This window comes from Bombyx mori, chromosome 9 (genome assembly GCF_030269925.1).
Source record: "Bombyx mori chromosome 9, ASM3026992v2".
NCBI lineage: Eukaryota > Metazoa > Arthropoda > Insecta > Lepidoptera > Bombycidae > Bombyx > Bombyx mori.
Window position 1 is genome coordinate 12222655 of NC_085115.1, and position 17371 is coordinate 12240025.

Below are 17371 nucleotides of genomic sequence, written 5' to 3' on the forward strand. Positions count from 1 at the left end.
GACCGTCCAGTGGCTCATCCATAGTGGCTTAGATTACGCCCTAATAACAGTAAATGCAGAAAACCATCACAATATGCTGGTGCATTAGGAATTCCTGCCCATTTTCAAGTGAATCCTGTAGTCGCCTATACGACACCAACAAGAAGAGATAGGCTGGTATTCAAATCTAGGTGAACGTACATACTTAAGTCTTATAAAATGTTTCAACTTTAAAGATTTCAGTATTGAATTTGATGCTTAATATTAAAAATGTAATATTTATTAAATCAAATGTGACATACTTATAAAGTTTTCGATATTCATGACAAAATAATACGCTTCCGAATCCGTCGGCATTAAACATTAGGTATACAACGCTAATTTATTTTTGAATTCTGTAAATTACTTTTCTATATACCTGAACGACATAATTTGATACATATTAATTATGTACTGTTCTTACTGTATTACTGGGTCATCATATTAGTTTCACACTATACTTGTAACTATACTTGAGACCTTAGAACTTGTATCTCAAGGTGGGTGGCGCATTTACGTTGTGGATGTCTATGGGCTCCAGTAACCACTTAACACTAGGTGGGCTGTGAGCTCGTCCACCCACCTAAGCAATAAATAAATAAAAAACTTTTTAAATTTTCTAACATGACGTAGTGAATTCAATGTGACGTCAGTCTTAAACGCTCAGGTATAAATTCTCGCTCTTTCAACTTTAATGAAACGAGTAAAAATGTAAATGTATTTGTACTACACAAGTATTTCAAATCCGAATTAGCTAACGCGGCACATAGGTAGCATTATGCAACAGTCAGAGGTTTACTTAAGCAGCATGTCGATTTAATAACATAATTAAAGCAAATATTCGAGTTTTCGTGCAATGTATGTACTTACCTTACGTGATTTAGGAACGCTAATATTAGAGTAGGCACGGTAAGTACTGTACGCAGAGATTCTAAATATAAACATAAGACTTGAAAATGCAGTACTGCGGCGACCGTGAATCTTTTTTGCCAACACTAGTTCAGTGAAAACGATTTATGTATCTGTCTTACCTCGGGAAGTTCGTCGGGCACCTTGCCCATCCACGACAGCGACAATATGGTGCAGTCACATTTCGCATTCACGTTTCTCTCGAAGTGAAGATGCATCTTCGTAATTTAACATGTAAATATCAGAGTGCGGACATCGTCAAATCACGCCGCGGCCGCAAGCGTTAGTGACGCTATTGAAAAGATTCGATGTCCGTATTCAGAGTGGACATTTCTTTATCGAATACGGCTGTTTTATGATAACGTTGAGCGCGAGGTTCGAGCGTCAGGCGCTCTGCTGACGTTACGGAGGGTGACAGGCGAGCCTTCAGGCACGACGCGGGTTGCGCAGGGTATTGATTGCGCGCAAGGAGCGCCGCGCACACCCCGCGACCTCTAGCGAGCCTACACTCACGCAAAGAAAAGGTGGGAAACCCCTTCGACTACAAACAAAAATGGCGCTGAAAATTAAAAAAATATCACCTCGCTGTCTTAATACTAACTATCCGTTTTTGTTATTACTAGTGATCCCGCAGTAGTCGAAATTCGACTATAGTTAATTGAAATTTACTTTATAAACATTATTATGGTTGTATTCTCAAACACTATTAGAATAATATATATTTAAATACATGATAGGGTGTGTAATGTTGTCTTTATTGAATTTTATGACTTTTTTATGCATAATTAAAAATAATTAACATTCTGCGCTCCTCTATATTCTCTATAAGTGTGGGAAATTTCATACTCCTCCGTCAGTGCAATTTTTGTAAAAAGGGGTACAACGTTTTTGCTTCACGTATTAATATTTATATACGATTTAATTAGATCTATATATACTACAATTATGTTTCATTTAAAGGAAAATCGAAAATCCATACTTCTCTATTAAGAGATAATCTTAAGACGCCTCGTTCTCACGATACCTACAGTTCTATAAATAGATTTCCTGAAAATTAGGTGATCAGCGTTGCAAATGTTCTCACAGCAGTACGCCGAGCCAAGACCAGTTAATGAAACTATTTTATGATTCAACCGAGTTTGCGTTAACAGTGTAAATTTTGCGCAAAAATTTTAAACCTAATTTGAAACGGCATCTTAGTTTTTCATTGCAATAGTAAATAATGAAATATCTTAATAAACTGTATGTGAATTATCTTTAAACGAATAAAACTTATATTTTACAGTCTTACACGTGTACGATTTCCATCACGGTTAATTCATGCACCCTTTATGTACCTTATACTTACCGCGCGGCCTGTCAACGCACGTGATAGCTCACGGCACTTACGTAAATAATTAATTCACTGAAAATTTTAGGTTCTTTCATAAAAACAAAGAAATGAGTACAACAGAATCAATTCAAAAATTATTTATTTTATTATTCGAAAAAAGAATACAAAGCTACATATTATATTATAGAAGGAGGTTTTATTTTTGTATCGCGGAACGAGTCATCAGAGCGCGACTTCGTCAAGGGCGCCCCACGTGTAGCCGCACTTCAATTTGACGGGCAAAGGAACTTTCAGCTCGACTGTATCTTCCATAACACTTTTCATGAGAGATATAAAACGTGATTTGTTTGTTTCGTGAACCTCATAGATGAGCTCGTCGTGCATTTGTAATATAAGGCGTGGTTTAGGATTGAAACTATTTATTCCGTCTTCAATGGAGCACATTGCAGACTTCGCAATGTCCGCAGCGGAACCTTGTATCATTGTATTCACAGCCTGACGTTCTGCGGTATCTGTTAAACACATTTGTAGTCATGTATACAGGTCTAGGTGCTGGTCACGTAGTGTGCCTACGTCTCGGTCATGAGACGGCGGATCAACAAAAGCACTTTTTTTTTATTGCTTAGTTAGTTGCGACGAACTCACAGCCCACCTGGTGTTAAGTGGTCACTGGGGCCCATAGACATCTACAACGTAAATGCGCCACCCACCTTGAGATATAAATTCTAAGATCTCAGTATAGCTACAACGGCTGCCCCACCCTTCAAACCGAAACGTATTACTGCTTCACGGCAGAAATAGGCAGGGTGGTGGTACCTACCCGTACGGACTCACAAGAGGTCCTACCGCCAGTAAATCAACGTTAAACGTAAAGAAAACGTTACGATACAGAAAAGCATACATTGTAAGAATTTCGTCCAGAAAAAGGACTATTCCGAGGAAATATATCATGCGCGTCCAAATTATGGCGCTTAAAGCCGCGTGTAAAAGCTAGTCTAGTTTACCAACAAATTTTTCCCACCTTTACAAGAAACTACTTATATGGAAAACAAAATGGAGTATGCGGGTCATAAAATCTATCTACATCTGAAGGTCTGATCGTGGCTAAATTACGATTATTGGTAGAAGGCAATTCTTCTCGCCCTTCTTATACCACTGTGTGGGATCAGCGCAGCATGTCTTCTTTTTCCATTCAGACCAATCAAACGTCATTGCTACACTCACACCATTCTCATGCAAATTCTTTTTTCACACAGTCTCTCCCAAGTCTTTTAAGGACCCCCTCACTCTCTTAGGCATAGTAACATGACGAGTGCCTACACAAGACGTCATGCTTATTAAGCCACGGACGAACGTTCACGGTTTACAATGTATAGGCAACAACGAACCTGATACATAAAGTACCGACATTGTTACGAATTGAAAAGAGCTATTCAAATTCCGATACTTTAAAAGTATTCACTATATAACTTTTATTATGTACTAATATTTTATTACACGATACGAATTTTATTTTTAGTGTGTGTTCTACATAATTATGTATTATTGTGAGCCCACGCGGGTAGGTACCACCGACCCGCCTATTTCTGCCGAGATACAGTAATACATTTCGGTTTGAAGGGTGCAGCAGTCTTACTCTGGAAATGAGATTAAGAACTCATGTCTCAAGGTGGTTTGCTAGAATTACGTTGTTGGTGTTTATGGGCTCCACTTGACATCAGGTGGGCTGTGAGCTCGTCGACCTATTTAAGCAAAACAAAAAAAAAAACAAAAAAAAAACAAAAAAAACTAAGACGTATCTGTAAGCTCGCACGTATAGGAACCATAATCCTGCGTATTGCTGCCGCAGATTTGTTCCGGTTTAAAGTTTAAGGACAGTCATTTCTCAAAATAGATTAACTTCGGTCAACCCTTAACCGTGGGCGCAAGGCCCGTTCATCCAATCAATGACATATTCAAAACAAAAAATACACAATTTCGAAAATTCGAGGTCCAAATACTAAAGTTTTGTCGTGACGACAGTACTAATATTTCTCCGAGACGTACTTCAAAGAGTCGAGGACACTTACTGCGTCTAGATGTAATATGACTGGTTATATCCGGAAGATATCTCCGTCGGCCGCTCAAAGTTTCGACGAAGCCCTGCCTCTTACACTCCTCGATTACAGATTTAGTGAACACTCTGATGGCTGGATAGGTTCTCTCGAACGAATCCATAAATAATGACGCCTCCATTTCCGAGACGTCTAAATGTTGGGATAAGGTCTTATTTCCCATTCCGTATATAATGCCGTAGCAAAGTTGTTTGGCCTTTTGGCGAAGATCGTCGTCTACCTAAAAGTTATTTAAGGAACATTTAATAACATAGAAATAGGATAGATCTGATAAGATTTACTATACTATCTTAATGTATTTAATTATACTGTCAGTGTGTATGTCAGTGAACTCTTCTTAAAGGTCTGGGACCGATTTTGATAAAAAAAATTGTTATTTTCCAGTAAATTCGAGAATAATTTCGATACACAATTGGTATTAGAATTAAAAAAAATTAAATAAAGAAATCATTAAAACAGTCCATATTGTTACAAATGATTAAAAGTGTTTATTATTTTCAGATTTAAAACGTGTATACGCAACGTTTGTCGGGTGCGCTAGTTGCATTTTATATTCCTTTTCCCTGACAAATCCAATCTTACAAATAAAAAGCTGAAAAGTCCAAGGCCATTTTTTTCAATGTGATGGTCAATGATTTCTAGACCTAACTCTTATAAATGACAATGTCAATGCTGTCACTTCGTATATTCTTCAACTCTCCTCAAAATGGGAACTACACAAAAAAATTCAATTTATTTTATATGTGGGTAGGCGATTTTTAAAATTACCTCTCCTTCGGGTACGTCGCTCCAAGAAGCCGCAATAGACTTAAACACGTCAACATTGGACTTCATGATTCTAGTCAGGGCACTGTCCTCGCTGAAATGCGTCAAAAGCCTCATCTCCAGCTGACAGTAGTCCGCAGACACCATGACCGAGCCCGGGGCGGCTCTGAATACGTTCCTGCAGTTGAATTCTATGACTTCGTCACTTGTGGTGTTGTCAAAGGTTAGGTAACGTAGTGGAATGGAAAACGTGCGAGGAACGTTCTGTAGATTCGGTTCGTGCATCGTGATCCTACCCGTACAAGTGAATGTTGAATACGACGACATTATCCTGAGGACAACAAAAGGCTATTTAGGTTTGGTCCGAGCGAGTTTCTCAGCTTTTCCCATCTCTTTAGCGGTGTTTTTTTTATTGCCCTTGTAGACAGACGAGCATACGGCCCACCTGATGGTGAGTGGTTACCGTCACCCACAATGCCAAGACCTGAACCAAAATGCTGCCTATAGTTAACTAAGATTTCGAAACTATCTAGTGGCAAAACACAATGTTGTAAAAATCTTCAATTAATAAATAGTAATGGCAAATGGCAAAATTACATGAAGCAAAATGAGATTAAGTTGATTAATTTGAGACTAAGTCAATTGGGGTGAAATTAAATGAAACCAGAGAATATAAGATGATATCACTATAAAGTCTCAGTAAAATGGTAGTTAATGACGGAGAACTTTAATTCAGTGAACTTTTTGGAAGAACCCGAGGAGCCACGGCGAGCTGCTTTTTTTGCATTTTCCCACATTAGTAAACTTTTACAGATGATCAAAATCAAACAGGTTTCTAGGTATCTAAATTAGATATCTAGGTTTGATTTTGGACTCCTATATATATTAAATTCAAAATTTAAAAGTCATAAATTGCTTGATTGTTTAATCAATTTAAAACATGTCATGAAATAACTGTAAAAAACGTGACCCAAAATTTAAAAGCAGATAATCCCGAAGAACACGTAGTCCTTTTATAACACATCATTAAAAGTTTTTAACAATGAAATGTGCCACGTTACTAATAACAAGCTTCACTTGTTCCCAATTACGTTATCGAGATTGGAAACAAAACTAATAATATTCGGTGGCGCGCAGTCGTGCTTTGCAACAACTATACTATATTGCTCTATATATATTTTTGGAGCCTTTAATGCATCAGGAAATAGTTTTGTCCAAATGTGGTTACATGCCTAAAGTAATTTATAACATTCAATGCCTTGCGGAAGCCAAGGGGAAACTCCAATAAGGTTTTTTCATATGATTGAAGGATTTCTGGTGGCCCGGAGCCTTTCCAGTTTCACCAGGACAGGTGGGCGACCAAAGGATCAGCCAGGAGTGGTGGGATTTGCTAACAGCTGCCCGAGCGCCTCCGAAGGAACCCTAACAACTCAAGAGCAACTGCTTCGCGAATGAATCTACTACCGGATTGGAATCGCGACCCGCTGAGAAGATCCGGCAAAAACTGAGTGGGGTGCCTGTGGGTTAATTTACTCGCCAAGCCCTCCGTCACAAGCGACGGGTTCGACGAGAACTATGACCGGTGCTTGAGATACCTAAGAGCACCGTTAGTGGATCGAGAGGATCCGAAGCGAAGTCGGCTGTTTACCATTCGGTCCGCAGGATCAGGAATGAGTGTCAATCAATAAATTATATTTATATAAAATAAAACTTTATAAAATAAAACCCACTTTATTGGCGCTGACCGTAGTCAAAATTCCCTGTTGCAGTTAATTTATTTATGGCCTTGATCTTGCCTTGCGTTTCCGGTATTTAATTTTTGACTAGCTTTGAGCTCGTAAATTCGCCAACGTTGAATACAATTTGTTCGCGTGCTGAGCAGTGAGGTGAAGGATAATCTATATATACCCTTTAAGAGTTTAAGCCGTATCCATAGCATATTTTGTTTAAAACTTCTCTTTATATATTTGTTTTGATAATGTTTCTATGAATTTAGTTTAATATGAACAACTTACCGATCGCCTTTACTGTATATACACGCCTTTTCAGTGAGCGGGTACAAAATTTTCGTTAATATAGCATTCAACTTTCTCCAGTACATCACGATACTAGATATTGGAGTGTTGTGAGATGATAAAACGCTTTTCCTTGTGCTTGTTTTACGACCGTTATATATACCTAACACCTAAAATGTTAATACAATTATGTATTTATAATAGTCAATACGCGTGTGTGCGTGTGTGCGTGCGTGCGTGCGTGTGCGTGCGTGCGTATGTGTGTGTGTGCGTGCGTGCGTATGTGTGTGTGTGCGCGCGGGCGTATGTGTATGCGTGCGCAGGTGGGTGTGTTTTTTGATGATTGTTTGATGATTATTGAATACATACTGAAAACTACTATATTTTAGAGTACAAGGATGATACATAATAAAAAAATTCAATTCAATCGATTCACTGATGTTCAGTTGTCAAGTACCTAGTTTTAAAGGTCATTGATTTATCCAATAACACTACTGGTGAATTTGAATTATAGAAGGATATAAAATATTAATTTACGTGACCTATCATATATCAATGATCCGACCCCTTGGATGTTTCGTTTCAAGTTCAAGTTTCAAACTAGTTGGGTGAACAAACTCACGGCCCAGTTGGTATTAAATGTTTACTGGAGTAAACATTTAATACCAATCGGGTTTATGTTATGTTATGGTTTCCAACCAATTATGCATTTTACATTACAGTGTAAATGCCACCACCAAAAGTGTCAGTTTTACAGTACAACGGCTGCCCCACCCTTCAAACTGGAATGCATGACTGCATGAAAAGGGACAAATGCAAAAAAGGCATTTAATGAAACATCATACATAGCTAGAATATAATATTATATTAATATATTATAATATTAAAGAAACAGTACATACATGAAGTACAATAATGAAACCAGGCCCGAGCAGGTTACCTACTAAGAGATTTTATTTTAATTCAAAGGAATAAAATATGTGTTTAAAAAATAAAGCTAAAGAAATACGCACCTTAGCAACGTCTTTTGATGAGTTGAAATTGAAATGATATCCGCAAATCTTGAAGGCTTTCTTCTGCAAGACATCCTGAGAGTCGCGCACGTCGGTTAACAGCCTCGAGACCAACTCTTTGTCCACGACTATTCCATGAAGTTCACAGTTCGATAAAATCTTCAAAACCTTGATTTCTACGTCTGTCAGTATAACAATTTATAATTTATCGTTTTGTAATAACTTTGTTCTTCATTAAATGTACTAACATAACATTCGTTCATCGCGAGAGTTTTTTTTTTTTCTACCTATGCTGATAGCCTTGAGAGGCTATTTCAGCTTCGCCTTGACGTGTAGGTGAACTCACGGAGCTCAAACCGGAAGTGTTGCTAACACTGGCCCTAACAATAGCAGATCGGAAACGTGACCCACTGAGAAGATCCGGCGAAAAACTCACTGGGTTGTGTCTATGGGTTAATTTACTCGTCGAGCCCTTCGTCGCAAGCGACGGGTTCGGCCAGGACGGTGACCGGTGCTTGAGGTACCTAAAAGCACCGCTAATGGATCGGAAGGATCCGTAATGACGTGTCTAGGGCGATAATAATATTCATCTATGACCATATGATAGTACGATCGAGTCTAATTGACTACGCAAACTAATAATGTTTTGGGGTTGTGATTGTTGTTAAGCGATGCTTAGATTAATTTTCATTTATGAAAACTGTCATTACATCCGTTAATACACGAAGACAACATACGGGCGACTTTTTTTCGAAAACCTAATAAATCCTAAATTATTGTACTCGTAATGTATGCGCTTATGTAAATATATACAAAATATTTATCGCCTGTTTTTATGTATATTTTAGGGTAGATAAGTGTAGTAGCTCACCGACCACATAGTCTTAAGCAGTTACCGGAACCCATAAATATCATAACGTTAATAACGCTTATAAATAATTTGAAAAATCAGTTCGAAGTTGCTTATTGGACCACTAAAGTGGCGGATGAAAGGCGATTGCATGCAGCAGAGATGCGAAAGTTGCGATGGATGTGCGAAGTAACGAGAATGGATAGAATACGGAATTAATATGTTAGAGGAAGTCTGAAAGTGGCACCTGTGACAGAGAAGCTGAGAAGTGCGCGTTTGGGATGGTATGGACATGTGATGAGACGAAATGAAAATGAGGTTGGTATGAAAATGTTGACTATGAATGTGGAAGGATATAGAGGAAGAGGTAGACCTAAGAAGCAATGGATGGATTGCGTGAAAGACGATATGGGTAAAAGGGGAGTGAGCAAAGAAATGGTATATGATAGAAGAGTATGGAAGGAGAAAACATGTTGCGCCGACCCCAGATAACTGGGAGCAGGGCAGGATAATGATGATGATGAATGATGAGTTCGAAGTATAAATTATGTTTTAAAATGAATTCCAATTATATAACAGTTGCACTGCAGAAGTAAACTGAATGATGGTACATACACACGGAGGATACGGAATATAAAAAAAACTCACAATTAAAAAAAATTAGATATAAATGTTTGTTTTAACTTACTTATAGCGTTTTGATAGCTTTCATACAACGCATTCTGTTGTTTTTCGGATATCATTTCTATAGCCCACGCCTTCACACAAGACTCTTGAGCCAACGTCAAGTTCTTTAGTTTCGTTTGACGATTGTCCACTTTTATAGTTAACTGTGCTAAGTCCATTCCGGAATACTTTTTCATCTGAAAACAATGAATGTAAAATTCACTGAGGTAAAATCAGAAAATGACTATTTTCACAAAACAGTAACAATACGAACCAAATAAGATACATCGGGTATTCTTTCGTCACTATGCTTTAGCCACTCCACCAGAGAAACATCCACACACATAGAATTTAAGTCAACACCGAGCCACTTCTTTAGATGTAAATTAATTGTTTTTAAATTCAACATCTTCAATTTTAAACTAGTTTTTTGAAACCACGATTTCATTTTATCTTTTATTATGTCTAATTTGTTATCGAGAGAGACGAGATCTAAATAAAAGCATTCTGTTTTCCTAAAACAAAAAGCTATTCCCTTTATTGTACACATATTACCCTTTTGTGTTATATTCAATTCATTAAACACTCTACGTCCTATAATTTCATTGGCACTTTTGCATTTTTCAAAATTAAAATAAACTGAAGCTTCCTCTAAGTTCTCCAAAATAGTAAAATTATTCAACACGTCATAGACCCTTAATATTAAACAATTCAAGGTGTTTGTGGAAATTTTTATAGAAAACTTTTCTAGTTTGGGGGTGTCAAGTAATTTTGGCCAATCTTTACGGCAAGTATTAATATTTGTTTTTAGATCAACTTTGATCTTCTTTATCACAGTCTGTATGCTATCAGTTTCACAACATCTCTTAATGGGACTTTTGAAGTGTTGTAAAGGTTTGTCTTTTATTGAATTCTTGACTTCATTGGTTTTATCAGCTTGGTCTTCCTCATACACTAATTTCATTTCTTCAACTTCATCTGACTCAGTCAATTCTTCTAGACCATTACTAGACTTAATTTTGTAAAAATCCTCTAACTGCTCTCTCTTATTCGGAGTTTCAACATCTTGGAGTAGTTTGCTTGGAATCAAATCCAAAGGTAAACTATCTTCAAATAAACTTGAATTTTCACCATCAGACGAAAATAAACTTATGTCCTTCTCTGAGGTATTTCTTGATATCACAGAGTTCTTGATGTTATTGATTGTAGTGGCTGCCAAATCTTCATCGCTTAAACATGATTTGGGTATTTTGTAAGGAGTCTGAAGCCTTGCTATATTCCCTAAAGCTGTTTCTGTCAAATTAAGAGAATCCCAGACAATGTCACCACTACTTGTAATTAATGTACTCTTCTGATTTATTGTATCATTTGCACAAGATGCAGACACAGTCAAATCGTTTTTATTGTTTACATATTGATCTGCACCATCATTATCTTCAAACAATTGGGTGACTACTTTTTTAACTATAATAGCATCTGTTTCAGTTTTTAAACTGGATTTATGTGGATTTACAACAGAAAGTATTGACTGGTGGGATTGAGAATTAAAATTATTTCTGTTCTCTTTAATTTGCTCAAATTGTTCATTTAAGTTATTTTGACTTTTATCATCACATGTATTCTTATTATCATTAGGTACTGATCCTAATATCCTTTTGGGTTCAAAATTTTCAGAATTTTCATTTTTAACAGCCCACTTTATTTCATTTACCCCTATTTCTTGTTCAAGGCACTTTCTGGCTTCATTAATTAAATTTTTAGCTGCCTCACTCATAGTCATACCACAACAACCAGTGATCCATATATTTTTTATTTTGGTTCTCTTCTTTATGTCGCCTTTTTCATCATTTTCTCTTTCTTTGGCACTTTCGAATGGCACTGATTTTAAAAGTACATTTTCTATAGCATCTGTATCAGCTATAGCTATGCTAGATATTGTCTCAAAACCTGCATCAAAGAGAGTTCTAGCTCTCATACCATTTAAAGATGATAATTTCATTAATTCTAACAATTCAGATTGGATTCCGAAATGTAATCGGTCTTGAAATTGAGAAATAAGGATTTCCATACTTTTCCATCCCAACTGTTTACAGAAAGCTGTCACCATGCCTAAGAAAATTAAAAATATATTAACTACTATTACGTAATAAATAATTACCAGTCTTATAATGTAATATTTCATAAATCACTGGAATATTTTACCTGCAAATGTACCTGATGCTTGCTGTAAGCCTTGTAAAAAACCTCGAGCACATTGAAATTTATTTGCTACTTTAGAGAGATGCACTTCATTTACCAAATCTTGCAAAGCTAGAGCTGTGTAAAATCTAATTTTTTTATATCACTTTTATTAAAATTATCATATTAAGTATTAATTAATAAATTAATTTAGGATTTTTTTTACTGAAGCAATTAGTACATAATTCAAAAAATATGGTTGTACTCACCTCTTATGAATATTCAATTTGTTTGAATCTAGGTGCTTCATATTTAGCCCTCTCAAACATTTGATAATGAAACTCTCTTGTACTCCTACCAATTCACCAACTTTTTTCATAGCTTTTGTTAGAGATTCCCACAGATTTAATAAATGCAGCCAATCTATATTACCCCACTGAGAGCTCACGCTGTATGGTGTTACTAAATATATTAAATGTAAATCTGTTTCCAATACCAAACATTGACGAGCTTTTTGTAACTCACAAAATAATGTCAATCCATCATTTGGAGCCATTGAAGATGACAAGCAAGCTTTACCTAAAGCAGTCGCAACATAGTGATTTTCACTATGATTATTTTGAGTTCTAATTAGTTCATAATTTTCTAATTCTTTTAAAGTGTCCTCTACTATCAAATTTTGTGATAAGGTTTCTTTTTGAGCAGAAAGAAGTGTGCAATCAGTGTATAATAAGAGTTCTTGTTTCGAGCATGAAATATTGCTAGCAATGATTTCAAGTATTGCTCTCATATATTTTTCCTTTGTTTCTATGCAACTCTTAACCGGGTCCAGATCACCCATCATTAAATTAAAACCTATTTTCTTCTCTGCCTCAGAACAAATTAGTATGCTCTCACCTTTAGTATCTCTACCCATTCTTCCTGCCCTACCACTCATTTGCTTGTAAGACAATATGTTAATGGGTTGCTTTTGAAACACAGGAGACCTAATTATGACTTTTCTAGCAGGCAAATTTACACCTGAGCTCAGTGTTGAGGTTGCTACTAGAACTCTTATCGCCCCAGATTTGAAGGCCCCTTCAATAATGTCTCTTTCATCAAGTGTCAACCCTGCATGGTGATAACCAACACCAAATGATATGGTCTTTTGCAATACTTGATCTAACCCAACAGGAGAGTTTTTTAATTGTTCCAAAGCTTCCAATATGTGTTCAGAATTTAACTGGCTCCTTAAAATCATCCCAAATTCACTGCCCTCACAGCCTATTTTACAAAAAGTAGATGACAATAACTGTGCTAGGCTCTCACATCTATTCTTTGTCATACAAAATATCAAAACTGAACATCCCTCTTTTATAGTTTCTAAGCAAATTTTCAATACACTATCATTACAAGACACTCCATAGTTGGATGGTTTTGCCTCTAAAATATATTTTCCATTTTTATCATAATATTTATTTTCCACAAGGCAATACTCTTCTAACGGTATTGGTCTAAATGTAGTTATGAAAAGCTCTGCATTCAACCAAGTTGCTAACGTTTCTAGGTTGGGTAATGTAGCTGACATGCCGATAACTTGTATAAGTAAGTCTGACTTGGATGTTACATACTTTATTTTTGTTAGCAACAGTTCTAGAATGTAGCCTCTATTTTGGTCACCTAGTAAGTGTAATTCATCAACAACCACAGCACCCAGATCTTCAATATTACCATTGTCAAGAAGACGGTTAATCATACTATTTGCTTTCTCTATGGTACAAATGGCAACATGGACATTTTGCATACCACCAGCCGGAGATTGTGAACCCATGAAACCTTCAACCCGAATACCCGAACTAGATAAAATATTCTGCAAATAAAACATCTTTTCCCTCACAATTGAAACAAATGGTAATATGATGATTACCTTCTTTTGACGCTCTAATACTGTCTTAATAGTAAGTATTTCAGCAACAAGTGTCTTTCCAGCAGATGTGGGAGCTGAATAAACTAAATTAGCACAATCAAAAAGTACTTTCGGATTACCTAGACAAGCAAGCTGCCAGTCAAACATTTCTGTTATCCCCCTTTCTTCATACTTTTTTGAAATTTCAACTGGTAGGCCCCAGTCTTTCAATTTTCTGCTTTGTAATTTTTGAATGTTTCGTACTTCTTTCGAAGCAGTTATTTTCCCTTCAGCAGTTTTATTTAATAAACTGTTATTACTAGCCGTGTTTACAAATCTCCGATTGACATGCTTCTGTTTATTTTCGCTTTTCTCTAGATATTCTTTGACAACAACAAGCGAACTTTGTAAAGCAAAGGAATTGTCGAAACAATTATCTAAGAATTCCACATGTTCCGGTAAAATTTGTGTGTCTATTATATCATTATCACATTTCTCCATTATTTTGTTTTATTGTACTGAGAATTGTTTATAATTTTATTGGTACATAAATGTGTACATGCAGCATACATACAGAAATATACATATATTTTACTAAATAAAGTTCATCGATTTAAATAAAATGATTAATTAAATAAGCACAACACAAAAATCAAACGTAAATTGAGAATTTTTAAATTTTTTATTCGTTATTTTTGTCCATTCGATAGGCAAAGGGAATAAAAACCGCACACAAATAAGCAATACAAAAAAAACTGTCTTTAATGCAGCGAAATTTAATACATTAACATTACTTAGGTAGTGGAATTTACGGCCCACCTCACATGAAGTGGTTACCGGCGGTCATAGACATCACGCAATGCAACGAGCATCACAGCACATCTTGCAACCAGCTAAAGAACCATGAGGTTTCAGTATTAAAACATGACAGTAAAATCGAGTAATTATAAAATGATCTACTAATACAAGGCTTCCTACAAATGGTATACCAAATCGAAAACTGTAGATATTGTCCTATTACAATAGTCGATTTGACAGAAAAAGAAGTGCGCGTGCAACTTGTTGCACCTGAAAGAAGTGAAACTTCTTCACTTCTTTGGCGGTGTGTAATATTATGGCTTTCTTCATTTTTCAACCTAAAAGCAAATTTATTCCTATCCAAATTAATAACCCTTGAATTATGTTTTACGCAACTTAACAAAATATTATTCGAGGTAAGAAATAAGGCTGCCAATCAAACGAAGCGAATTTATGTCGGAAATAAAAGTACAGTGAATTTCGGTTGTAACAACGGCGGAGGGGAGGGGGCATGGCATTTAATGTCGTCGCTATATCCGAAATAATAAAAACTCATGTACTTAAGTATTTACTTATCATTTATTTAATTATGGTATACGTGTCATGGTGCACTGTTTAAGTTTAGTCTTTTCTGCACACTGTAAGGTGTATTCCATTTTCATAATTCCTTCTACATCTAAATTATTTTGACCTTCACCAAATAAACAGTACTTTCTGAGCCAACTAGAGATGCATTATGTGCTATATCAACTTATAGCACATAATGCATCTCTAGTTAGCTCAGAAAAGCTAGTTGTTAAAATTTCAATTAGATTGCAATCTTCTTCCTCTTCTTCGTCCTCCTTTTCTTGTGTTTGAAGCACAGACACAATAATTTCATTATCTTCAATATTCACATAAGTTTCCCGTGCTGAGTAGAGGACTACTTAGCACAGATGGTCAAGCAAATGTTTTGTTTCTATGTTCCTTCATACAAACAAAGCATTTGTATGACCATCTGTGAATGTAAACAAAGGATAAGAAAGCATAATAGTTTTATGAATGAGTATTTATGCCTTTGTCGACTCAATAGCAATATCCGTAAGGGATTTCTGGGAATCTGTCATAAATGGTTCATAAAAACAAGTCGCTATACCCGAAATGGACGCTTATATCCAAAGTCTCTATAACCGAATGAATTTCTTAAAGGCATAATACACTTGGCTAAATTTAGTCGACTGAATTCAGTAGTGACTGCAAGTAGCAAGGATGGTTTCTGACTGACTAAATCATTTAGAAGCCTAATTAGAAACGCATTTAGGAAGGTGTAATCGCATTTTGTTACTTAGTGATTTCAGTCGTCCCATAGCTCTCCGTGCGTAAGGACGTTTTAGTTTGTTTTTAACTTCCGAATAAAAAGTATTTATTTCTGTCACCTTTATTTAATGTGGCAGACATTTATAAATAGCCCGAGAAGTTCCAGGGATATTTTTTGTCATCAGGGGTTAGGATATTGAAGAACTAAATTTTAATCTTGATACGAATTTCCTGTTGCAAGAAATCTTAATGTTACAACCAATCTTTCTTTTGGACTTATACTATCGTAGGATTAGACATGTAATAGTTATATAATAGATATATAATAGACTATCGTAGGATAGTATCGTGCTTTTGAATAAACAGTGTCACAAGGTTTAATATTAGGTCAAACGAGCTCAAATCCATTTCTAGATAATTTCTGAAGTCTGCAAGTCTGCTGGTTCTAAATCACTCATAATGTTCATATTTGCTATTTTTCCGCGGAGCAATAAATACTTCTTCACCCATATTCTTCTTTTTTTTTCAATTGAGCCGACAGCGGCGTCTACGCCAAGACAAATTTTTTGTTGTCTAGACAATATTGGGGCCATCCTCGTACACACACGACACGTCCAACCTCGACGCGCTTAAACTAATCAGAAGCTTCTAAAGTTGCTTCTGAATTCAGTCGACTAAATTTAGCCAAGTGTAATAAGCCTTTAAGAAAAGTATGCTTTAAATTCAATGGACGTAAGTTTGACATCGCTATAACCAACGAATTGAGTGTGTAATACATAATCGCAAATACGTTTTTCACCCTCGAATAGGCACTGTCCCTGTGACATCGTTTTGGATAAACTCTATTTGGCATATGATGGACAATCTGAAACATCTTACCATTCACAGTAAAGGTGGAATTTAGCAACATTCACCGTAATCAGTACGAGTACCTATTAATTTAAGGTTACATTTGCAACTTCTTGAACGAATTCACTATTGTCTATGTCATTCTGTCGAGTTCCACTGAATGAACGTTCTAATGATATTTGATGTATACAAGGCTGTGATCGAACAGTTGAAACAGTCAATATTTTTTTATAAAACTACTAATTGCTAATTCACATTGTTGTTAATATAGCCATATTTCGGTTTGACCCTTTCTGGGTAACCCTGTATATGTAATAGGTACTTAGTGAGGCAATTTAGCGGTAGGCAGCGGCTTGGCTCTGCCCCTGGCATTGCTGAAGTCCATGGGCGACGGTAACCACTCACCATCAGGTGGGCCGTATGCTCGTCTGCCTACAAATGCAATAAAAAAAAAAAATATTGAGTTGATAATCTGCGAATTGTCGCTTGTTCCACTCATCAAACCTTTGGGTATACTCCCACCACATTTATCGACTTATAATTTTGCATGTTTAAAGATCATTACAGTTTTCGTGGTCACAAACGACTCGAAGTCATTTTATAAATAATAGGACTTAATAAAATTAGGAAAAAAAACCTGAAAGAAAATTTTTAAGTTTTTCCTATTTTATTCTTGAATTTT

General features: G+C 36.1%; 2 protein-coding genes across 3 annotated transcripts in view; both read right to left on the minus strand.

Annotated features, from left to right (window-relative positions):
- Positions 1-1439, minus strand: part of LOC101746401 (tubby-related protein 4) — a 38601-nt gene extending 37162 nt beyond the window's left edge. The window contains exon 1 of one of the 2 annotated variants that reach the window (XM_038012833.2): positions 1050-1439. In XM_038012833.2, the coding sequence (XP_037868761.2) occupies positions 1050-1145 (96 nt within the window). In that variant the 5' untranslated portion in view covers positions 1146-1439. The remainder of the gene's footprint in view (positions 1-1049) is intronic. The other variant, XM_038012834.2, reaches the window with a different exon arrangement.
- A 943-nt stretch (positions 1440-2382) lies between these two features.
- Positions 2383-14428, minus strand: LOC101746157 (DNA polymerase theta). Its single transcript, XM_021351240.3, has 9 exons — positions 12131-14428; positions 11886-12010; positions 9958-11792; positions 9706-9880; positions 8168-8349; positions 7155-7324; positions 5143-5470; positions 4330-4594; positions 2383-2772 (listed from the first exon to the last, which is right to left on the minus strand). The coding sequence occupies exons 1-9, from the start codon at positions 14245-14247 to the stop codon at positions 2483-2485; spliced, it is 5487 nt and encodes a 1828-aa protein (XP_021206915.3). The 5' UTR covers positions 14248-14428; the 3' UTR covers positions 2383-2482.
- Between the last annotated feature and the right edge of the window lie 2943 nt (positions 14429-17371).